Source organism: Cavia porcellus, unplaced genomic scaffold, assembly GCF_034190915.1.
Source record: "Cavia porcellus strain 051 isolate PalLab524CR breed Dunkin Hartley unplaced genomic scaffold, mCavPor4.1 scaffold_32, whole genome shotgun sequence".
Lineage (NCBI taxonomy): Eukaryota > Metazoa > Chordata > Mammalia > Rodentia > Caviidae > Cavia > Cavia porcellus.
Window position 1 is genome coordinate 30976145 of NW_026947515.1, and position 24900 is coordinate 31001044.

Sequence of the window (24900 nt, forward strand, 5' to 3'; positions counted from 1 at the left end):
TCATGCTACCCCACTGTGTGCACACTCTTGACTGCATGTCAGGTTGTGTGTGTACTTGGTACCCTGAGTGGTTTGGTCACTCACAGTGTGGAGCTGGCTGTTGGACTAGATGCAGGTGGGAGCTGTGAGCGCAGAGTGACGAGAGACAGCCTGGGCAGGGTGAGAGAGGTCACAGTCTGGCAGCTCTAGCTCTGATTCTGTCTCCTTTACTCAGCTCGCCCTTCGCAGGTCCCCTTGGAGTTGTCCTTGCATCCTCTCTGTGAGGCAGCCTCTTCCTTTGCCCTCCCTGCTTGCCTGCTGACCCTTCCTGGTGTCTCTTGTGTCTGTCGTTTGTTTTCTTGGTGGTTGAAGCTCTGGGATGGCAGGGCCAGGCTCCTGTCACTCAGCCTGAGAGCTTCTGTGTTGCTCTGGCCTGAGGCTGGAGGATGTGCTCTCTGCACCCCTCTGTGGGCCAGCTGTGTTGTGATGTGAGGTTGAGGGTTGGGGAGGGGTGAGAGATGGTTGATGGTGGCTGTTGGGCCAGGCTGCTGGGGATGTGTACTGAGGTCAAGGATGCAGGAAGAGAGGGAGGCAGGTGGGTGTTGGCTGCTAAGGAAGGGTATAGGTGACCAGGAGGTCCACAAGGGAGGAGGGGACCTATGGCCTGAGAGCCTGGTGGGAAGCCAGCTGCTGGGGCACTGAGTGGGCAGCAGCCAGGGAGGGGCCATGTGTGTGGCCTGTGTGTGTGTACTGTGTGGCAGGGAGGGTGTCTGAGGGCCTGGGCAGTGCTGCTTTGCAGTGGGCCTTTGCCATGTCTATGCTCTATGCCCCCACAGGTTTGTCACACGCCCTGATGTCAAGCAAAGGAAGATGGCCGGATTCCTGGACTGGAGCCTCAGCACGTTGGCCCACTCCTCCTTCCACACCATCGAGGGGGTCATTGCCATGGATGGGACACTACAAGCCCTGGTGAGCACTGTGGGGACAGCACTGGGCATATGGGGCAGCTGAGAGCAGTGCTTCCAGAGCCATGGACATAGCTGCCTGTGATTCTGTACTGGAGCTGCATAGCAGTAGGATTCTTTGACCCCATGGAACACAGGTTCTTTTTCCACTGCTGTGGCCCTGTCTTGGTGAGTGCTGTGGCATGGGGCATGGCAGTGTCCTACGTTGCCACCAGAGGGCAGTGGTAACCTAGGCGCTGCAGCCTTTTGACGGGTTTCCCTCTGGTTCTGTCACAGCTTCGACCTTAATAAGAAAAGGCAGATGGCTTGAAATCTGACGTCCAGATGCGTGGGTTCTGTGTTTCTAACATCTGTGTTAAACACAAAGCCTGGCATACTCTGAGCAGCCTGTGTCTACTGCCACCTGTACCTGTCTTCTGCATTGTTTGTCTTTTTTTTGTTTGTTTGTTTTTGAGAAACGTTCGCTATGCAGTTGTCCTGCCTCAGCCTCCTAAGGTTGGGAATTACAGGTGTACACCACCACACCTTGCTTTTTGCTTGTCTTTTGCACTTTCTTTTTAAATTTTTAATTTTTAAAGTTTTGAGACAGGGTCTCACTGTGTAATTTTGATTGGCCTAAGATTCACTGTGTAGCCAAAGCTGGTCTCAAACTTGAGGTGTTTTGCCTGCCTCAGTCTCTTGAGTGCTGGATTACAGGTGTGTGACACCATGCATTTTCTTTTAGTGCCAGAGAGGAAGAAAGATTGAGTGAAGTTCCCTGAAGGGGCCAGGCTTGGGTGGCCAAGGCCAGGAAGCTGTGGAGCAGTGCACAAACCACCCTCCACAGTTTCAGCTTGCAGGCAGCCTCTCTGCTCTTTCTTGGGTCATGGCGATTGTTCAGAGCAGTGCTTGCCTTTTCAGGAACAGGGCCCCATGGAATGCATTTGAACCAGGTGCCTGATGGTGTCTCCTGTTTATCTGTCCTTTTGCCTTTCTGCAGGGCTGGGTAGGGAGTGGGTGTATGGGGTGCTGCTCTGTGCTTTCTGGTCATGTGGTCAGCTGTCTGCAGGGGCTGACCCCTGATCATGTCAGGAAGCATTCCTGGTGCTTCCACTGTACTCGTGGATGGGCCATTGTGGCAGGTCAGGTAGTCCTTTTGCCACACGTGTGTCCCCAGGCGTGCAGCTTCACGTAGCAGAACACGCATGGCCTGCCTGCCACCCAGCCCCTGCTGTGTGTTTGGTGCCTGGATCTGCCACTTCTGGACTTTTGAAGTAGGTAGAATCACACAGTGAGTGGCGACCTTTTGCATTTGGCTTCTTGCCCTGAGCACTGTGTCTTAAGGTCCATCTGCTACATATTGTGTGTGTGAGCCTCTCATGCTTTCTGCAGTTTCTTTTCCCTTCCCTTCCCTTCCCTTCCCTTCCCTTCCCTTCTTTTCCCTCTCCTCCCTCCCTGCTTGCTTGCTTTTTAAAGTGATACCAAAGGTTGATTCCAGGGCCTTCATATTGAGCTTCATCCCTAGCCCTTTTAGAGTACCTGTGTGTTGCCCAGACTGCGTTCTAACTTGCAGTCTTCCTGCCTTAGCCTCCCAATGTGTTGGTATTATAGGCCTGAGCCACCACATCTAATACTTTATTCCTTTTTATGGCCAAGTAGAACTTCATTGCTTTCGGCTTTCATGAGTAATGCTGCTGTGAACTTTCACACTGAAGTTTTTTTGAACTCAGGTTTTCATTTCCCTTGGGTGTATAACTATACATGTACACACACACTTTGTGGTGCTGCTGATGGAACCCAGAGCCTCTCGCAAAACATGGCTGCACACCTGTCACACTGTTGAAGTCTGGAGTGCCTGCTTGTGCCAGGCGGATTTTGAGTTTGAAAGTATGGGTGCCCTGGGAGGAGGCTCTTGTTCCAGCCCTGCATGGAGCGCCACCTGAGGAGGATGTGATTATGGGTCACAGTTTTATTGCCACAGCAGAGGTCAGGATGGACTGGGTCAACCTGAGGGGCCTTGGGGCAGGGTTGAGGGCAGGGTTGGGTGCCCTCCGTGTCATCAGTTTGTGCCTCCTGGGGATGCCATGCGTCTGTGACATTGGTCGTTCTGATGGAGATTGGTGGTTGAGATGGTTAGACTGAAGGTTGGGTTCTTCAGGAGTTTGGTGTGAGTTTTACTGAAAAGCCGTGAGGTCAGGAGCATAAATGGAAGGTCTGACAAAATGTTGCCAGCTGTTGCTCCACAGTGGCTCAGCCAGACCTGCCTGTTGTGTGGGTGCTCTCTGGGGTGGGGGTGAGGGCATGGGGCTGGCCTTAGGTGAAGTGTGTTGGCCACCTCCACCCAGGCAGCCACCTGTCTTCCGGAGGGGCTCCTGGCGTCCCACAGGAGCTCCTCTGGCCTTCCCTGGGAGTTCCCCTCCACTCTCTGCCCTCATCTCCTCATGGCTGCACAGAGGTCTGAGGCCAGCAGGATTAGAAGATTGTCTTGACTACAGCCTGGAGCCAGCATGACTGCCCAGGGGCCCACAGGCAGGCAGAGTCGTGAGAGTCCTGCCTGGGCTGGGGCAAGAGAGGTGGGGTCCCTGCTGTGTCAGTGGTCTCCCAGTGTGCAGTACTGCCTGCTAGCCAGCATCCTGGCTCAGCGCCTTGGGCCTCAGTGGCCTGCACTGTGGGGTCATGGGACTGTGCCTCACTTGGCTCTGCCTGCTGCTGCTTTCCTTCCTTCGTGAGCAGCATGGTTCTTGTTCCTAGATGATTTCCAGGCTTCCTGTTTCTCCCTTCCAGGTGGAGCCTGCACTGAGCTTAGGTTGTGCTTGAACATGGTGGATGAGCAGGCTCCCTGTCCTGGCCCTGACCCTAACCCTAGCACCTATATGCATGGGTTGGGATTCCTTTCTGTGGAGTTAAACCAGCAGGCGTGGGGAGGTGCTGTTTATTAGGATGTTTTCAAGACTCATATTCAGAAGGAGAGATGTTCTCTTTTCTTCCTTCTTCCTGAGGTATAAAAAGGTTTCCCAAAGGCTTAGAAAGCTGAACCTTCCACCACCCATCTGGGCATGTGTTGGCAAGGGGTGAGGAAGATGCTGTTCATCATGCCGTTGGGGCAGAGCATTTCTGCACTTGGCAACAGCACCACAGCTTTATCTGGAAAGATTTGCCCTGAGCAACGGTGAGCAACTGTCTGACGCAGCCAGCTGAAATCCTGGGAAGTAAATGAATGAAACCACCGTGAAGCAACAGTCCTGGAGCTCTGGCTTCTCGAAGTTCCCAGCATCAGGCACATCCCTTCAAGAGCCTCCTGGGGCTTCTGTCACTCCTGGGAAGTCAGAAGTTTTCCAGAGCCTTGCTTGGGTTTCTTTCTCCTCTGGAGGGTCAGTCAGATCTGATTAAGACTTGTGGGCAAGAGGAAATTGTGCTGAGAGGGCGGAGCAGTTTCGCCATAGGCCTGTCAGACCTGAAGGCAGAGGGCTGGGCGCCCTGTGCATGACGAAACTTGCAGGTGCATTGTGCTGGTGATCACATGTTTCTTTTGATGCACTTGGCTTCGTCTTTATCCACCTGTTCATTAGTGTGGGTTAGGCGAAACAGGTGAACTCCGAACAAGTCCTGTCGAAACTAGGATCTTATTTTCCCGGAAGCCTAGTCCTCCCTAGTCTCCCCTCAGTGATAACTTTTAAACCTGTGGGAAGGAAAGCAGTGTTTAGCAGCTTTGTTCACAGAGGCCCCTTTTACTCTCCTTTGTAGGGTGCTGTGGGTTAGTCCCACTTTGAGCGTGAGGATTAATGCAGATTGAGGCAATGTGAGGAAGGAAAACACCGTCAGAAACTAACACGGCTATCATTAAGTATGCTGTGTGTGTGTTCCGACTGAGAGTCATGCCTCTGCGGGGTTTGCCTGTCAGCTGTGAAGGTCATGGCACTGTGTTCCCTAGGATGGCGGAGATGGGACAGAAACAGATGCTGCCAAAGGTGGGCAGCTGGTGGTGGGCTAGTGGTAATAAACAATTTTCTGTTTACCACCTGTTAGGATTACCTCTTCTCTTCACAGGGAAGTGTCTCATTTTTTTTGTTGATGACAGGCAGACATCTTTTTAAAGGGAATTAGGCACAGACGGTATTAGAAGCTGGGAAAGCCTGGGAGGACCAGGGCCCACGGACTGGCCCTGCCGCATCATGTGGGCCCTGCAAGGAAATGTGTTGAAGCTGCTAGGTTCCCCACATGTGGCTGAAGGAATAAAAGTAGTCAGGGGCTCAGTATGGTTGGCTTTGCCAGGGTGCCTGCTCCAGCAGTTAGGAGTGACCAGCATTGTGTCTTGGAGTGGATTTGTGTCTGCTGACTCAGGGACACAGGTTTGATGGCATTTCTGACTGCTGTGTGGGCGCTGCCCAGCCTCTAGAAGCTGCCCAAGGCGCTGTCTTGGCCTTGGCTCTGAACATGCGCCGGCTACGCCTTGGAGTCGTCTCTTTTTTTTAAAATCGGTACCAGGGATCAAACTCAAGACTGTGTGCTTGCAAGGCAGGTGCTTATGCCGCTGAGCTAAATCCCCAGCCCCTGGAGTCGTCTCTTTGGGGAAGTACCTTGGCCCAGTCGTCCCCTCTGGATAGGAAGTGGCAGACCTCTATAGCCCCGTGGAAGGCTGAGCCTGAGCACTGTCAGTCTCCACCAAGCAGCTGGGTGGGCATCAGGGTGTTTTCTCTCTGGGTCTGGTGGCTCCTCAGGAAGGCTCCTGGGGGTCTGCTTCCTGGGCTTGTGCAGGCTTGGTGTGGCCTGGGGCATGTTGTCCAAGTGGCCCTATTCAGCTGTGGGGCTTGGCAGGGTTTTGGGCAGAGAGAGTGACGAGTGTGGGAATGTGTTGGTTTGGTGTGGGTCCTCAGGTGGGCCTTCTTGTTTTCCTGGTGGCTTTAGATAGATGTTGAGCGCTAAATGCCTGTCATTCAGCCCTTTCCATAGTGAGGGTGCTGTGGAAACATGTGGTGTGCCACAGATAGGCAGTGCAGGGTCCGTGCTGTCCTCAGCTTCCCTTGGCTCATGCCTGACACACATGCCACTGATGGCATGTCTCTGTTCTACCCTTGACCTTTGTTTCCTGACTCCATCCTTGGTCCTAGAGCTCTTATTTCGTGGACCCTGTGGGCCCCTGAAGAAGCCTCGGAGCCCACAGTCCCAGCTTGCACCTACTGTCCTGCTCCTTGTTCCTCCCAGCCCAATAGCAAGTGGGGTGCTTGTGTGCTGGCCCCCACATCCCCACCTCTGTGCTGCTGTGTGGGGCTGTACTTGTCCTGTGTCCTGTCCAGAGCCCCCCAGACTGCCTCCCATCTCGTGGGCCTTGTCTCCTGCTCCACTTTGTGCTCAATCCAGTGCCTCCTGCCTTTTGCTTTTTTTAGATGGGATGGGGGCCAGCATGCTTTGAAATGTCCCCTGGAGGCAGTGTTCCCCACTCTGGTCTCAGGGCCATCTTTTGCTGGTCAGATCCCTGTGACCATGTGCCATTCTGAGACCTTTGAGGTAGGACTTCTCTCGAGAGAACTGGGAGTTGGAGGTGTCAGGGCAGTGAGGGAGGAAATCATGAATGGGGAGCCTGAGGATATGAGCATGTCCACTCAGAGACACAGGTATTGTACAGCTGTGGCCTCCACCTGTCCTTCCTTGCCTCTTCCCTCACTTGGCATCCATAGCATCTGCAAGCCTGCACAGCTGAGTTCAGGGCGAGTGCGGCTGGCACCACCTGGATGCTCAGGTTCCTCTCTGAACTCAGGCCCTCGGCAGGGTAGGCTGTTCTGCCTAGTCCTGCCCTTTGTTCTCCTCTAGATGTAGACGATGGGACAGTTGCCCTTGTGTTTTGTACTACTTGTCAGTTTATTGAGAAATGGTTGTGTTTACCTAAAAACGATGAGAAAGTGCAGTAAGTATTACTAACGTACATATGGGAGGACTGCAGGTGTCTCTCTCTGACATGGGTCCTTTTTTCTCTTATCTTTTGGAGATTTTTTCTGCCATGGAGAGTGCCATGCATGACTGGTGCTTATGAATTGATCCTAAGTCTGTCACATCTTTTTGTTCCCTTGTGTTTGAAATTGTGTAATTGACCATGGTGGTGTCTCCTTGTACACGGTGTGAAGGTTTGTGCTTTGCTCCATAGTATGTATCCTCCCTACCCTCTTTCTGGGACTTTGAGCCTCAGCCTGCTGGCCCCCTTCTCTTGAGGAAGTGGGGCTGGTTGGCCAAGTGAGATCCAGAGTGGCCCAAAGGTCTGGTGATCTGGGACTTGGTCCACAGTAGAGTTCTGAGTGTGGTTTGCAGTTTCATTACTGACAAGTTGGTACATGAGGTAAGACACAGGGCTTCAGGTGACAGAGCTGGGAAGTCACCACCCCGTGGTGTTTTTGGAGCTCTTTTCTTCCTGTTGTGGCCCCTCTGCATACAAGCAGGGACCCTAAGGATTGGGGCTTAGCTAGGCCAGGCTGGCGTCTACCTTACACACACAGGCCTGATGTTACCAGAGGAAGGCATATGTGATGGTTTTAATCATTTAAACTTTTTTCTCCTTTGCTGTTTTGACAGTGTCTCACTGCATAGTGTAGGTTGGCCTTGAACTCTCTGTGTAACTAGCCCAGGCTGGCCTTGAACTTGTACTGATCTTCCTGTGTCAGCCTCTTGAGTGCTGGGATTACAGACATGTAGAATCATACCTGGCTTCGTTTAAACAATTTTGTGGGAAGTTAATTTTTATTTCTGTGTTTGTATACTTAAAATCCTTTATAATTTATTTGCTGCAACTTTTATCAGAGCTAGTACATTTTTGTGTTCTGGGTCCTAGATGATTGTAATCAACTATTTACCCCACCCATTGAAAACTTGGTTTCAGCAGGTAAGCTTTGGCACTGGCACTCGGGACTGGGGTCGTCCCAGGGAGGAAAGGTCTTCCTTACTTCTCACCAGCCCACCACTGGCCCAGGGGCACCTCCTGGGGCCCACTGTGAGTGTGGCCTGTGTCTGAGTGCTCCTGCTTAGCTCCTGTTTATGGGTTGCTGGGCCTTCAAGATGTGTCTTACTTTTTTTCTTTTGCAAGCCAGCAGATGGGCTTGTAATTTTTTTTTTTTTTTTTTTTTTTTTTTTTGTCTTTTTTGAGACAGGATCTTGCTATGCAATTCAGACTGGCCTTGAGTTCACTCTAACCCAGGGCCAGTGATCCTCCTGCCTTAGTCTCCTGAGTGCTGGGACTACAGGTGTGCACCACCATATCCGGCTTCCTGAAATTGTATTTTCTTAGGCTCTACGTTGCAGTGGGAGGTCCCCCCATAGTGTGTGTTGTGCGAAGAGAAGCTTGGGCTGGGCCAGGGCTGGCCATATTGTGGTGGCTGGCTGCTGGCTGTTGGAGAGCTTGCTGTGACTGTGTTTATTCCCATGTGTGCTTGTGTCCTGAAGTGGTGAGCCTGTCATAGTGGAACTGTTACTTAGTGACGGTGCAGATGCTGGGGGGGGGTAGCTTGCCAGCCCCATATTGTCCCGTTTGCAGGTCCCTGTGGAAACCATAGTGTGTCTTCCTGAGGAGCAGAGGAGGACCTGTAGTGAGGTCTTTTCAGATGGCCCACTGTTGTGGGTGAGTGTCCTGCTGGCAGGCTTCCCTGGTAGGCAGAACTCACAAGCTCTTGGGAGGCCAGATGGATCTTCTGAGGCCTTGCATCACCATTGAGCCACCCTGGGCTGGGGTGCGGGACCTTTCTCCCAAGGCCTGGGTGGAGCTGCTTTCTTTGGCCTTGACTCAGTGGTGCCTTGAGGGAGCCTCAAACTAGCACCTCCTGCTTGGCAGTGGGTGAACCTGCTCCCGAGTAGCTGACAGTCTGTGATTTACAAGAGTTGGAGAACATGCCCTGGGGAGGGGAAGCTGGTTTGCACACTGCAGAAAAGCCAGCTTGGGTGGGTAGCAATCAAAAGGTGTGGTATTTTAGAATGATTACCGAGAAACTTGTTTTGTTTACACCTAGCGCTGTGTTGGTTTCCAAACCAGCAACAACAAACCTGGGGCCACTCCTCCTCTGCCTGGTGGTGGTATCTCAGTTTCTCTGTAAACGGTCAGGTATAATTGCTTTGCTTTGTGTGCTTAGCAGATGGCTTGGTGTAGGAACACTGGACTCCATAGATGGACGTTGTGCCTGTCTGACCACCTACTGCTACCTTGTCCAGTGAAGTGATGTAAAGTGTCCCCTCTGTTTATGTGAAAAAACAGGAACCTCCATTGAGTTCTGTTCCTTCTTTCTCTCTCCTTTCCCTTTGAGTCCTTTTGGGACAATGCTGACTTCCTGACTTTTTTTGACCCCTGCATTACCACGGGTCCAGCTGGAAACTGCAGGAAAGTTCTGTCTAGATTGCACAGGGAGGGAAAGAACTGGCATCCTTCCAGGAGGGTACAGGGTCTTAGCATTTCTTCTTGCAGCTGGCCTCTTGTATACGTGGGCACTGGGACTATGCATTTTTAGGTCTGGAGGCACAGGGATGTCATACGCCTGGTGCAGGGACGTTGCCCCTGCATGCCTGGTGGATGCTGCTTCAGCATAGGTGTTGGTTTTCTGAGAACTTGCTACTGCTTGCGTTATACTGTTTGACTTGAATATTGGAAGAATATTCATGTGTGTTTTTGATATTTCATGGTGTTTTAGATTTGTTTATTCAGCCAGCCAGTGAGACCAAAGAGTGCTTGCTGCCTGCCATCCTCCTTCCTAGTGCTCATGCCCACCTCCCCATGGAGACCTCTGCTCCTGGTCTGGGGTCTCTTGGTAGCTACATGAATATCTGCAGTAGCCTCCCACAGCTTTAGTTGCAACACCTCCCTTCCCTCGGACCTCACCCTGCTGCAGGGGCATCTGAAGATTTGGGTCCTGGCTCTGCTGCTACCCGAGTGACATCTGGCTCGCTTGTCCACAGTGAGATTCCATCTTTTTGCTGCTTCCTGAGAAGGGCCTGGGTTCTAGTCACATGGCAGCCTACACAAAGCTTGTGACCTAAGTGATGACTGCTGTGTTGTTGGTGAGGACCCTGTGGGTCCTCAAGGGCAGGGTGCAGAGCCCAGCTGGCTTCCAGAAACTTCTGTTCCTTGACTGAAGCTCCTCCTGCTCTAAGGCTCTGCTTGACATTTCCCATCTCCCGAAATTGTCCAATTTCTTGCTGTGAACTCAGAGAAACAGTGATCTGTGAGTTCGTTGATGCATGTGTGTGTCATGGAACCTGTGGGCATGTCCAGGAATTTCCCTTCCCTTCCCAATTTCCTTGAGGCCTTTATCATGAAGGGTTAAAGGATAAATAGGTAAGGATCATGAAAGATGATATGCCACTAGTTATATTTCGAGATAAATATAACTTTAATACAAACTACTAATCTGTTTATCAAAAAGAATGGTTTTTTACTTTCATTATTTGATCATATTTTCATGCCTGTATCTTGTAATCTGAGCAATTACTTTAATGATAACAATATGAAATATATTACCATTGTTAATATTCTATTTGTTTTAAAATTTTGTATCATCATTTTTATTCTTTTATCATTTTAAAATTAAAAAAACAACAACATATCCTGAAGGGTTGGATTGCATCTAGTGCTGGTTCTGCTTTTAGTGAGTTGACTGTGAATATTCTCAACTGAGTATATCACATTAGTTGATTTTTGGATGTTAAACTATCCTTGCATTCCTTGAAGAAGGGGGCAAACCCCATGTGGTCTTTTAAAGTTTCTTTTATTTTTAAAGACGGGGTCTTGCTATGTATTTCAGGCTACATAGCAAGACTGGCCTTGCAGTCATAGTGATCTTTGTATCTGCCTCCCAGGGATTGTAGGCACATGGTACCATGCCTGGCCCCACTTAGTCTTGGTGTGCAATCATTTTAATGTGGTGTTGGCTTTATGTTGTGAATGCTTGTTAACCCTGCTTCCCCCATGGTACTTAGGATTGACTTGAGAGCCTTCACACTGAGCTATGTCCCTGCTTCATTTTATCTTTTTTGAGGGGCAAGGTTGGGCTGTCTCTGCGCCAGTGACGGCCTGTACATGACACTGGTTCATAGGGGTGAGGGTATGAGCCTGGGGACTTGCTTCTTGGCAAGTCCACCGTGCCCTCAAAGTCTGCGAATGGCCTGTCTTTTTTATTTTTTTGAGATAGAGTTGTGCTGTGGAGTCTAAGTGGCCTTGAATTCACTGTGCTGTGGAGTCTAAGATGGCCTTGCCTTGGCCTCCTAAGTGCTGGAATAACAGGCGTGCCCAGCATTATATCTATATTCTTTTTTTTTTTTTGTTTTGTTTTTGTTTTTGAGCAGTAGCAAAGTATATTTGAAAAAGTAAAAGTGAAGAGTGAGAGAAATTGGTTTTGCAGAGCATGGTTGGGCCAAGTGAACAAAGAAAAAGGAAGATAAAAATACATCCTGGGGGATGCAGGGCAGGATATCATGAGGGGAGCTGTGGCAGCAATCTCATCTTGGTGTCTGTGTCCGTATATACTGCCCAAATCTTGAGGAAACCTGAGCAAATTTCTACATATGAGTCTGGGGGAGTGATGCTGGGATCCCACACCGCAGGCTCACATCAGGTCCAGGCCAGTCTATTGAAATCCAGCTGGAGTTCTCACAAGAGATCCACATACAGGGCTTTGGGACTGTTCTGTGCATGTGTCTGGGATTTTGTAATTAAAGGTAGGTCATACTTACTTCTCTAGCCAGTCTTGCCATGCTCTGATTTCACCTCTTTTCCTCCTGAGAGACACAAATTCCTGTAATTCTTCATGGGAGCTGAGGGAGGTCTCTGTCTTCTACAGCCTTTGCAAGTTAGAAAGGGCTGTAGACCCTCCCTAATGGAGATTATGGGCTCTCCAGCTACCCTGGGGTGCTGTGGCTCACTGGCTGGGTTGAAGAAAGAAAAAACAGTCGTAAAACAATGAGAAAAGAGTTATTGATCCTTGAGATTCACTGTTAGCTCAAATATGAGGAACAGATCAGGTTTTCCAGTTGGAGTGTTACTTTTTGAAGAGAAATCTCAAGTCTTCCTGAGGCTCACAGGAGTGGTTTTCTCCTTTTGAGTGATCTTGTTCTTACAGTTCAGGTAGGACTGGCTTTATTTTAGAAAAATGAATCCAGTTGTCCATCTCTGCTGCCTTTACTGCAGGGAGCGGCCAGAGATTACTGAGAAACTGCCCTTTCATCTTAGCTTTATTTGGTCATCAGGTGTCCCCTTTCTCTAAGTTTTCACAAGTACTTGGTCTCCAGGATGGACAGGAGGTGGTCGCCTTGGCAGGACTCCATTCCCATACCTTTGGGTAGTCTGTTGTGCTTTGCTCACATTAATGAGATACTGTAAGAGCCTCACGGTCTCTGGGTCTATATCATATCAGAGAATAGAAATGCCCTCCTGTATAACATCTCAGATGGGCTCAAACTTAGCTCAGTTTTGGGCATGTTGTGAACCCTCTTGAGGACTGTTGGCAGCAGGATTTCTAGTCTCTGTTCCAAAGTTAACTTTGCAGGTTCTTCTGTTAGTACAGCAGCAAAGCATCTCTGATTAGGAGAGACCTTAACTGCAGCTGTCAGTGCAGAAGTGGGTTTTCTAGAGAAGTAACTCAAAAGTCTAAGATTATCCACAGTTGCTTAGAGAAGATGGTGCTGTTTGTGGACAGGGGCTTTGCAGGTTCCCCTGGGCCTCTTGGACTGTCAGAGCAGGAAATGAGTGTTCTGGTTGCCTCGCCCCTCTAGGAGCGTGGACAGTCAAACCTCCAATGGCAGGAGTCAAGCACATTAGCTGCCTTGTATACACAGCACCACCCAGGTGGAGCCTGGTGTGATCTTGGACCCAGGATCCAGTCCTCTTACACTTGAAATAGGAGCCTTTCCCTGGTTGTCCCTGGGTTTTCCCTAAATGACCTTGGTGAGTCTGAAGCATTGCCCCTTGCAACAGCTATAATCTTAGCCTTTTCCTTTTGTCCCTCCTCTGGGTCCCACTTGCTGAACACAGAAAAGGCTGTGTCCAGCAGTTGAGACGTAGGTGTCTGTTGGCCCATCTGAAGTTATTGTAGCTTTATGCTGAATACCTAGGGCGGACTGACAGATGAAATGGTGTCCTGCTAGTGCCCCTCCCTCCCCGGAAGATAAATCTATATTAGATTTACAAAAGACTTAAATATACTCCTTACCTCCCAGTAAGAAGAGCTAACATGTCAGACATCACTTTTATTTATCTTTTTTTTTTTTGGCTTTTTCCTTTTTATCGGTACCGGGGATTGAACTCAGGACTGCCTGCTTACAAGGCAGGTGCTTATGCCGCTAAGCTAAATCCCCAGCCCCGAGACATCACTTTTAGTCCAGTGTTAAAGTTGCAGTTTGGTTCTGTTGAAGGGGGAATAATCTTTCCAGGGTGGTTTCCTTTTCTCTTTAAAGCACATTGTTCATTTGCTAGCTCCTAGCCTCTTGTACATCTGTAACTGAAGAAGAGGCCTGATTTACTGGCCTGGGGAATATAGGAAGGGGTTAGAAATGTCCTTCCAGTAGCATCAAACAGATAGACCCACATCCCACATTCTCCTAAGAGACAAGTAGGGGTTCTAGAACAGGGCCATCTTCTTAGTTTTTTTTTTGAGACAGGGTCTTGCTATGCATTTTGGGCTGGCCTTGAACTCGATTTGTAGCTTAGGCTGTTCCTGATCTCATAGCAATCCTCCTGCCTCAGCCTCCTGAGTGCTGAGATTATAGGCATGTACCACCACACCTGGTGATGACCTCTTTTTTTTTTTTTTTTTTGGTCTTTTTCATTTTTATCGGTACCAGGGATCGAACTCACGACTGCCTGCTTGCAAGGCAGGTGCTTATGCCGCTGAGCTAAACCTCCAGCCCCTGGTGATGACCTCTTTAGCTTTTGAGCCTTTACTGTGATAGTCACAAAAACCTGTACATAAGGGATTTTATTCCACCTTTTGTATTTTAAGCAGAAACGCTGTGAATGGAGACTAGTCTCTCTCTCTTTTTTTCTTCATCTTTTTGAGACAAGGTCTGACTGTGTAGTTCAGTATGGCCTTGAGCTCACTTTGTAGCCCAGGCTGGTCTTGAATTTGCAATGATCTTTCTGCTTCAGCCTCCCAAATGCTGTGATCACAGGTGTGTGCTGCCATACCCGGCTTAGTCTCATAATTTAAAGTGCCATCCCATACCTCTTTCCTCGCCAACTCCCAGTTCTACTGAACCCAAACCATATTGCAGCAGTAGGTAAGCTGTTTCTGTTTTAAACTATCAGGATCAAGCCTTTCTCACTCATTAAAGTGCAGCCTAGTGGCAAAGTCAGTGAAATCCACATGGTGGCAGAATCCACTGGCTTGGCTTGGAGTCTGTAGAGAAAAGGAGACAGCTAGGTCTTAATTCCTTAGGGAGGCAGCCCGTGCAGAAGGAGGAGACCCATAGGTTCCACAGAGTGTCCTCTGTGAGACCCTAAAATGGACTAGGCATGTGTGTCTGTCTGAGTGATGCTGGCATTATCAAGCACAGAAGAAAGTCCTTCAGTCACTTTTGTCTCCATGTTTGAACCAACTAGCTCATTAGGGAGAAGGGGTCGGAGCCACTTGTTGGCTTTACCTGATTCTTTAAAGTTCCCCTGGCTACTTAGTAGAGTCCTTTGGTGCCTCAACTGGCACTTTGAGTTCCTTGGTGACTCTGCTTTTATTCTGAGTCTCCGGATGGCTTCAGCTGGTATTTTGAGCCCTCTGACGACTCTCCTTAACCATATACTCTGACAGTAAAAAAGCTAAGAAAGGGGGATGGCTCTGCTTTGTTACATTCACAGTCTCTGTCATTAAATTTTAAATATTCTTTGTTCTGCTCAGGTCATCAGGCATAGGATTTTAAATTATCTGCACAGGAAATCCAGACAGGAAGCTTTAGTTCTAGGTAGGATTTGAGACAGAGAGAAAGTGAGTCAGTTAAAGTTGGCTTGAACAGACCCCTTATCCATTGCCCTGCCTCAGGCCTTTCCTTTCATTTTTTATTTATTTAGTGTTTAGTATTCTGAAACGGGGTTTCACCATGTAGTTCTGAGTAGGCCTTGAACTTGCGGAGATCCTCCTTCCTTTCTTAAGTGCTGGAATTGCAGGTGTGCACCACCACACCTATTGGCCTTTCCTTTTGAAATGGACAAATTTTTCTCTTCCATTTGGGGAAAAGCCACTATGCCATTTAAAAGAATTCACAAAGGAAAGAGATTCTTCTCTGTTCTCCAAAATCAGAGGTTTATCTTGAAGGCCATAAAAGGATGGGACAGTTGAAATAAGCCCATGTCTAGCTGTGGGATTCCATGCAGACTCTAATCTTATTTATTGGTGCTGCCCACATCAAGGGTTGAGCATCCATAATCCTAGCATCTCACCCTTAATCTCAGCTTTACATAAACCGAGAAAGAAATATCCAGTGTGGGGCACCCTTAATCCTAGTATCACACCAAAATGCAAACTGAGGGAAAAAAAGCCACTCACAAAACTGGGTAAGTGGAGACCAGATTAATTTCCAAGAAGAGTAGCAAAGTACAGCGAACAAATGTGTGGATCACAAGGACCTGCGGAGTGAGCACAGGTAGCGAGAAGGAAAAGCAAAAGCCTATGTTCTCTTCCCCCTCCCCACAGCCATGCCGGGAGTCCTCGCCCTGACACCTTAGAAGACTCTCTGGATTCTTAGTTTAGAGGAGAGAGTGAGATGGAGAAGGAGAGAAACAGAAGCTGTGCCCAGACGGACCTTATCTTGGTCCCTGGTACTTGAGCTTCACTCCTGGCTAGCTTGCCCAAATTCGCCTGGGTAGCTCCTTCTGAAACTGGCTTTCTAGTGAAGTGCTACAGGTTTTGGGTTGCTTACCTCTCCTTCTTGAGTAGGATTCCAGGTTCTTCTTGAGCAAAGAATTGAATGGAATGAGCAAAATGCAGTGGCAGAGTTTATTTGAAGCTGGTCATGGTGGTGCATGCTATAATTCCAGTGCTTGGGAGACTGAGGTGGGAGGATCACTGTGAGTTCAAGGCCAGCCTGAACTACATAGTGAGACCCTGTCTCAACAACAGAAACAAAAACAGGAAAAAAAAAGTTGAAAAAGTGAAAGTGAAGAGCTAGAAACTGGCTTTGCAAAATGAGCTTGGGCCAAGTAGAAGAAGAAAAAGCAAACTGAAAGTACAGTCTGGAGGATACAGGCTGGCTATCAGGAGGAAAGCCACAGTAGCCTGTGGGAGCCTTTTTGAGAGGAATTGACTTACAGATTTCTCTTGGAGTCTTGGCTCCATATCAGTGTGACACTAGCCTTGTACAACTAGTTGGAAATTGTCTCCTCCTCTGTTTTCTTAGAGTATATTTAGGCTGATATTATTTTTTCCTTAAATATTTACTACAACTTATTAACGAAGCCATACAGGCCCAGAATGTCCTTTTTGAGATCTTGACTTTGTGTCTGTCTTGGAATTTGATCATTTCCTTTCAGTTGTCTGGTTTGTTTTCTTTATTAGCTTTTCAACAGGGTCTCTTGTGAGCCTCCTGTATTTCTGATTTTATATATGCATGCATTTGTGTTGTTCTTCCCACCTCACCGGCTGGTCTCTAACCAGGAACTGAACCAGGGCCTTGTGAATCCTTGGCAAGTGCTCTACCACTGAGCTATATCACTAACCCTTGTTTTTATTTTAAAACAGGGTTTCTTCTTTTGCCTAGGCTGGCCTCAAACTCCTGACTTAGTTTCCTAAGTAGTTGTGATTACAGGTGTTCATCAGTGTATCCAGGGTTGTTAACATTTTATTTGAAATCATTACATTGATTCTTAGTTCTTTAGCATGCGATCTATATAACACTACACCATCTTAAGGACTTCTGTTTTTTTTTTTTTTTTAATTAAAAAAATTTTTTTTTTGGAAACAGAATCTTACTCTGTAGCCCAGGCTGGTCTCAGACTCACAGCAATCTTCCTGCCTCAACCTCCCAAGTGCTGGGATTATAGGCATTTGCCACCATGCCCAGTTTGGACTTGTGTTTAAAGCCAGGAAATTTTGTTGTTCTCCACATGTTAGCAGTTCTGATTTCTAGAGGAGGGCATGTGCTGGTGCTTTCAGTTCCATGGTGTGAGTCTCTGTTCTCATTTCAGACTGTCCTTACCTGTCCTGGGATTTGTGGCCTGTGTGCCTGGCTGTCCTGAGTGGGCTCAGGTTTTGTGGGCAGAGTTGTGCTCAGCAGCTTAGGAGGTGGCTGAGCAGCGTGTTCCTACCTCACTCCATCCGTCCTCCTCACTCCTGGTGAATTTCTGGAAAATTCAGCAAAATGTATGTAGGCCATTATTTTTTGAACCATGAGATTATTTGTACTTTTATTTATGCTAGGAGTTTTTAAGGATCATTGTGAAAGTTTATAGGATGGTTTTTATGAAAACCCACGGCCTCAAAATATTTTTTTATTTTGGTAACGTAGGTACTGTGGCTAATCTCAAGTTTGGAGTTGTAGGCTGTCATTTGAGGTGGCCTTGGCTGTGTCCTGCTGGCGACTGAGAAAGAGGGTGAGGACAGTGATAACCTGAAAGGGGAAAGGGCCATCATCGAGGGTGCAGGTCTGGGATGTGCCATCCCTGAGCAGCGTGAAGTGCCCCAAGGTGGGAGGTAGTGGTGGCCTCTCTGCAGTGCCAGCTTGAGCTGCAGCTGGCGAGGTTCTCTGATATGTGGTTCATGTGGAGCGATTCATAGCTGAAAGTCAATTATTCCAGGGTAGCCTGACTTTTAGTTTTGAAGTGGGGAATATCTGGCCTCTGTGCTTGCACCTGTGAGCCCCATGTCTGGGTTTGAACTGAGTTCATCCTTGCCATCCCAGCCAGCTCTGTGTATGGCGGGATGGTCTGTCTCCAAGGGTGGTTGGTTGACTGGGTGATGCCATGCTGTCCACTCTTTGCCTGTCTCGGTCCAGACCAGTTCAGAGGTCAAAGCAGGGGAGATGGGCAGAGGCCAGGTGCTGCCTTTCCTCCTATTGGCTATGTTCGCAGGGGCGAGGGTGGGAAGATGCAGAGCTCTCGGATTTACTGTGGGTGCTCCAGGACCTGCCCTGACCCATCCTTTGCCCTGAGGTTCCTTTACAGGACACCCTGCACATTCATTAACAAGAAGTAAGCAATTCCAGATGACCTACCCGATAGGCCCAAATCCCATAGGTAATAAATCTGAGTGCCTTGGTAGTGGTTATGACACAGTGTTCAAAGGTGATATTTAAAATCCGGGGTCTTGCTGTTTGCTGGCACTGAGCACATTGCCGGATGTCCCTCCTGGGTTGTGGCATTGGGCTACTATGGATGTAGGATGAAATGCATGGACTGAGTTTCCTTGTCTATAATGGACGGCTCAGGATTTGGGTTGAGCTGGTGGGGAGGCGGTGCTGGAGAGAGTGAGAGGTTGCTGTACCTCTGCTGGGGGGCTCAGTGTCAGCAGGTGCAGATGTTTTCACTGAGTGATTCCGGATAAAAGGGCTCTGTCACAGCCACGGGTTCCTCCCCATGAGTAGAGGTTGGAGCGCACTACCTGCTTCAGGGCTCTGGCACAGTGAGCACCACAGGACTCCAGTCTGAGCTGTGATGTGGCGTGATGTGCCCCAGCCTTGGGGCCAGGCTGCACTCCCTGAGTCATCTGTTCTTTTGGTGCTGCACAGCCGTGGGCTGCTGGGCAACTGGAGCTTCTCAGTGACAATACCCATACTTGACCTTCAGGTCCTGGAGTTGGCATTTGGGCTCTTGAGTGTGTGTGTGTGTGTGTGTGTGTGTGTGTGTGTGTGTGAGACAGAGAGAGAGAGAGAGAGAGAGAGAGAGAGAGAGAGAGAGAGAGAGACGGGGGAGGGCGGGGAGGGAGGGACTGTGTTCAGGGTCAGATGACCTAACATAGAAACAGTTCACTGCTTTGTGTTCTTAAAGCTATTTTCCGAAGGAAAGAAATTTTGCTAGTCTTTTTGTGATATTCTCAGTTCTTACTGCACGTGTTATCCTGACCTCAAAAATGGGTTAAGATTTCAGGTTGAGGGTTCAGGGTTCTGGCTGCAACCAGTTTCAGTGAAAACTGAATATTCCTCCTTGATTGATGGACTCCAGGTTCACCCACAGTGCTGCATGTGGGGTCTACATGTGTGTGTGGGGGGGTGGCAGGGTCATGGAGCACCAAGCAGGAAGCACCAGGAGCAGGTGGGGGAGTCAGGACTGCAGCTGGCAAAAGTCGAGGGAGGAACTCTTAAGCTCCTACTGCTTTTGGTGGTATGGCCTATATGTACTTCTTATCTTTTGACCATGTTCTCTTTCGGTGCTGGAGGTTGAACCCAGAGCCTTGTGCATGGTAGGCAAGTGCTCTGCCACTGAGCTACTTCCCCAGTGCATTTTATTTTATTTTATTTTGAGACGAGATCTTGTCATCGAGTGCACTGTCTTCCTGCCTCAGCCTTCTGAGTAGCTGGGATTACTGGTGTGTACCATTGTGCTTGCTCCTCAGATATTTTTGCTCCTGCACTGATAATTGGAGCCCACTGAGGCTCCCATCTTCCTTGCAGGGTGGTTCACTCTGGGGACACTGCGGTTAGAGCCAGGCCCCTTGGGGCACTGGGCTCCATGTGCCTGGCTATCAGGTGGCTGTCAGGGGACCTTGCTCCTGCTTCTTTAACCCCTCTTTGTTACTACAGCGTCTTACTTCCTGCCTGTCCTGCTTGAGTAAAGATTCTACAAGTTGCAATGAGTTGTTCTGATAGCCTATTTATGTTTTAAATTTTTAGATGTACTTACAACATTTCAAAATACTTTCTTCTCAGGCACAGATATTTAAACATGGGAAGCGTGAAGACTGTCTGCCTTATGGTAAGGCTTGTTTTTGAGACATGTACTTGTGGGTGACAAGCATGCCTCCTTGACCTTTTATCTGTTGTGTGAGAATTTGCTTGGGGTGTGTGGGTGCTGTCATGGTGACGTTGTTGGTTTTGTGTTTAATGCTGTAATTTTCAGTGAACCCTCCCAGTCGTTTGACACGCAGTTGTTTGTGAGGGGCCTTGCACAGCAGATGGATCTTGACCACCCTGTTTCAATCTTGGTGGGCTCTGGTCTTGGCAGCTGTGGCCCTAAAGTCACTGTTGGCTACCTGAAAATCTTGTTCCTCCAGTTGCCATACTTAGTCACATCATCTGTCCCTGTTATCAGTCCCTCGTCCCTGTGCCTTTCCCCACTCCTGTCTGCCTCATCACCTTTTCCTCCTCTCCTTGTCCAGGTGCTTGACCCTATTCCAGCCTCTCTTCTGTCTTCTGCTTCCTAGTGTAGTTGATCAGTCTCATCCATTTCCCTCAAGCCCGTCTCTGAAATCGAGTCCCTTGTTCCTGTCTTATGTTTTCTTATCTTTCCACTGGGTGCTGCCTGGCAGTCTTCTGCCTTTGCTTCTCCCTAGCTACCTGTACATCATGGGTCCCAGCCTCCTGTGTGAGACTCTGGCTATAGTACCCCTTGGACCCAGTATCTGGATCACTTTGGTTACCATCCCTATGTGCTGCCTTAAGGGCCTTGGCAGGCAGAATGTGCTCAGAAGTCCCAGCCCACTGCAAGGCCCCTGTTTTGTCTCCGTCCCTCAGGCCTTCACAGCGACCTCTATCTTAAAACTTTCCTAGTTGCTGAGACAAAATACCCAATATTCACAAGTTAGGGAGGAAAAAGTTTATTTGGCTCACAGTTTGTAGAGGCTTTAGTCCATAATCAGCTGGCTCAAAGGCGGAGTGGCATGGCAGATAGGGTTAGGGTTAGGGTTAGGGTTAGAGAAACAGGTCATGGCAGATAGAAGGTAGCGAAGCATCAAGGGGCAGCCACAGCTCTTTCTATCCCTTATCTCTTATCCAGGCCACTCAGGGTGGGCAGCACTCACACCCTTATTCCTAGTGTTCTCAATCCTAGCATTGTACCCCAAATCAGGTCCACACTCTAAATCCAGCCACATCTGGAAAAGCCCCTCGTGTGACTTCATAGGCTTGGAGGGGCATCTACCCACAAGCCATAACAGTTGCCATAGGATGGCTCCAGTGCTCTGGGCCTCCCCAGTGGGTGCTGCCTAGTGAGGATATTGGCTGGGTCTAGTCCAGCTGCTCTTTCTTGGCATGTGACCTGGGGAGAGGGGACTTGGGGTGAGGGATTGGGACAGCTGGCCCCTGCCCACGACCTGTGGGGTCAGCTGGCCTCAGAGTGGCAGGCATCAGCTGCACATGTGAGTGGGGCCTTCCTGTCATGCTGAGCAATGTGCTTTCCCTACAGCCACTGTCGTGCTCCAGTGCCTGGACAACTGCAGGCTCCCTGAGAGCAACCAGACTCTGCTGCGAAAGCTGGGCATGAAGCTGGTGCAGCGACTGGGGCTGACCTTCCTGAAGCCAAAGGTAGCTGCCTGGAGGTGGGTAGGTGCTGTTGGCATCGGTCTTGGGTGCTCATGGTGCTCAGGCTGATCTGTAAATGTGTCTTCTCCATTCACTTCTGTGATCTCTTGAAGTGTTTCTGGTTTTGAAAGGAACATTTTTCCTTTGGGTGCTTTCTGGCCGCGCTTCCTGAGGCTGCGCTTCCTCCTTACAGTGGACGTGCTGCTCTGATACAGTCTGGGGTTGCTTGTTAGGGCTGCAGTCAGGGGTGGTTCTTTCCCATCAGCCATCAGTGTGATCGCAGAGAAAACTGGGCTCACTTTTTCAGGTTTGTTTGGGAAAGGAAGCACCTTTGCTTGTTGAAGGAAGTGAGGTCCTCACGCCCTAGATGTTTGCTTTCGTTAGCAGATTGACGTTGAGGTTCTGCTGTTGACACACACTTCTGTCACGTTTGTGGGGTGCTGTGTTCCTTGTAGCCTTCTGTTTTATTTTAAGAAGTGATGTGTATGCAGGGAATTTTTTTTGATTTTTTGTTTCTTTTCGGTGCTGGGGATTGAACTCACGACTCTGAGTTTGCCAAGCAGGCACTTACACCGCTGAGCTAAACCCTCAGCTTGAGGAGGGAGTTATTGAATTAAGTTCATCTGCCTTTTGTTCCAAATTCTGGAGAAGTGTGTTATAATTTAGTGACATGTTATTGAAACACTTTTCAGGCATTGAGCCCACAGCTCCTCTGTGAGACATGGTTGGTTAGATGGATTGTTAGTGCCTGACTTTCAGACTGCCGTGGAAAGTGGTTCACAACTGAGGCAGGGTGCTCGAGAGAAGCAGACCAGCATGGTATGCGGGTGCACACACACAGGGGCACACAACTGACTTCTGTGGCTTTGGAAGTGGGTGAGACTCAAGGTGTGCAGTAGCGTGGCAGGCTGGAGGCACGATGGGTGGGAGAACTCCCTCTTCCTGTCCAGATCGTTAGTCTTACTTCACACAAGTCTTCAACTGACTGACCAAGGCCTACTTAGTGGCTCCTGCACTGTGCTATCTACTTTGTCCAGACACCCCGAAGTAATGTTACAAGTGCTAAGGGCACGGCTGGCTGTGCTGTCTTCAGGAACACAGGGACATTACTGGCCCTGCCCTGCCTGTGGTCTGTGTGCTCTCAGTGGCTCTCCTGCCTTACAGACTGTGTGGAGCTGTGTGGCCATGCAGGTGTATAGGGGAGCCCTACATGCACACCTGGGAGGGGATGCTAGCCCTGCTGGGTGAGAATTGGGTTGCTGTGTGCAGGAGTCTCCCTGTCTCCTGGGAGTACATGGAATCGTCACAGGATCCTTTGTGATACAGAGTGATGCTGAAGTGCAGATCTCTTCTCCAGAATTTGGACTCACAGGTTCTGTATGTGCTGGTCTGAGTGTGCTGTGCTCTACACAGGTATCAGCGTGGTTCCCGATCCCTGGCTGCTAACCTGCAGCTCAGTGCCCCGTCTCAGAGTGAGCAGAAGCTGCCTGTGGCGACCTCTGACAGAGACGAGGACTATGATGTTCCAGAAGGGGTGGAAAGCGTCATAGGTAGGTGGGCAGTGGCAGGCTTTGTGCACACTCCATATCTTCAACTCTCTAGGCCACTGTCCCTTTCCTGCCTAGTGCCTGCACCACCTGACATTGAACCTGTGGTCACTATAGCATTGCCATTCTGTCCCTTCTATGGCGCTCCCTTCCAACAGCCCCTTCTCCCCAGGCATGACTTGCGCAGTCCTCACCTTGGATGTCTGGGGAAGTGGACATCCACTGAGGCATGGACTCAGGCTCAGATCCCTAGTCCTTTCCCAGTCTGTTTCCCACAATTTGCTGAGGGACACTTCCAACCTCTTCACCCCCATCTTTGTAGAGGTCTTGACCCACTGGCTGTCATCACCATGGAAGCTGCATGTCCCTGTCTGTGGCTGACCTTTCCTGCTCTTGCCACTCTCCCTCCTGGCCCGCTTCCTCCCCTTCCTTGTAGGCACCCCCTTGTAGGGACTCCCTTGGTGGTGAGCAGCTGATTCCTGCTTGTCTCCTCTGCTCATACCCACTTGGCCTCCTTTGGGGTGGGTTCTCAGTGTTGTCTACACCTCGGCCACCATGGCAGCTCTGCAGAGTGCTGCAGGTCTTCAAGCCTTCTCCTTCTCTTCACCCTGATGCCTTTAACCTTTTCCTTCTCCTGGATGACTGTGTCTCAGGCAGAGTGCCTTCTGACTGCCTGGCACTCCTTTACTCTTTTTTTCTCCTGGTCAGAGTGGTTGGGGCTGCCTGTGGCCCTCTGGCCAAGGGCCCTGGGCCCTGCTGATGCCAGACTACTTCCCACCAGCCTAGGGGAGGGGCTGGCTTCATGGAGCCTGGCAGTTGGTTTCCTCAGGGGTCCCTTATAGCTGGCCTATTCCCCATGGCCTCTCTTTTGTGGCCTGGGAGGCTTTAGCCCTTGACCTTCCATGTGGAGGCCACTGTTTGCTGGTGGCCCTCTGCTAGGCTGATCTGTGTTAGGAACAGCGGTGAAGATGGGCTGTGTTGTTTAAAAACATGGGGACAGGCTGGGGATTTAGCTCAGCGGCATAAGTGCCTGCCTGGCAAGCACAAGGTTGCGAGTTTGATCCCTGGTACCAAAAAACAAAAAACAACCCCAGAAAACAACAACAGCAAAACACGGGACAGAGCTGCTCTTTTCTTGTTTTCTTGAGGAAGATAAGATTCTCAGCATAGCTCTCTTCAGGGTATTTGTTGGAGCACTATGTGGGATAGGAGGCATTTTCACAGAGCATTAAGACTCAACCAGGCTAATGGCTATTGTCCTCCTTTTGCAGAGCAGCTGCTGGGTGGGCTGAAGGACAGAGACACGGTGGTACGCTGGTCTGCGGCCAAAGGGTAGGTGCTGGGGAGTGGGTGACGGGGCTGGGGTGTCCCTGTCAGCCATGAAAGACTATATGGGGGTTGAGAACATCAAATATCTTACCAGTTTTATAAACTTGTGGGGTGCTTACTGAGAGTGAAGTTTTTGCTTCCCGGGGGTGTTGGGCTGTGGAGAGGCAGAGTCCATGCAGGATGAGTGCTGTTTGGATTGGATGAGGGCCTGGCAGGTGGCCCATAGGTTCCCTGGGCTTCCTGACTCTGTAATTAGCCTTGGGTTAGGGTTAGGGTTAGGTCTGCACTCAGTGTTAGCAGCTGAGTGTGGGCCCCAATACTAGGCTGGCAAGAGGACCCTCTTCAGGTCTCCAAACTTGGCCTCTTTCCCGCAGGGCTAATATTCCATGTGGGAGTTGGTAGTCTAGCAGGGGAAGGCCTGGATGGAAGCCCTCAGCATGTGTCCTGCTGCCATTGGCTGGTCCTGGTGATGGCCTCAGCATTCATGTGTCCATGGGTGGGCCCATCTGTGTCATGATTAGTGATGGTGGCAGCTTCCCTCCTATCTTGGCCATCTAGCATGTGTCCTACGCCAGGCTGCTGGCCTGAAAGCTGTCACTTTTCTCCCCAGAATTGGCAGGATGGCTGGGCGGCTTCCCCAAGAGCTGGCCGATGATGTGGTTGGATCTGTGCTGGACTGCCTCAGGTGGGTGCTTTTCTTTGTTTGC

General features: G+C 49.6%; 1 protein-coding gene across 1 annotated transcript in view; it reads left to right on the plus strand.

Annotated features, from left to right (window-relative positions):
- Tbcd (tubulin folding cofactor D) overlaps nucleotides 1-24900 on the plus strand; it is a 159392-nt gene that overhangs the window by 39235 nt on the left and 95257 nt on the right. Inside the window, exons 7-12 of the mRNA XM_003464918.5 lie at nucleotides 816-948; nucleotides 19728-19773; nucleotides 21202-21334; nucleotides 22731-22867; nucleotides 24136-24196; nucleotides 24804-24878. Coding sequence (XP_003464966.2) covers nucleotides 816-948; nucleotides 19728-19773; nucleotides 21202-21334; nucleotides 22731-22867; nucleotides 24136-24196; nucleotides 24804-24878 — 585 coding nt within the window. The remainder of the gene's footprint in view (nucleotides 1-815; nucleotides 949-19727; nucleotides 19774-21201; nucleotides 21335-22730; nucleotides 22868-24135; nucleotides 24197-24803; nucleotides 24879-24900) is intronic.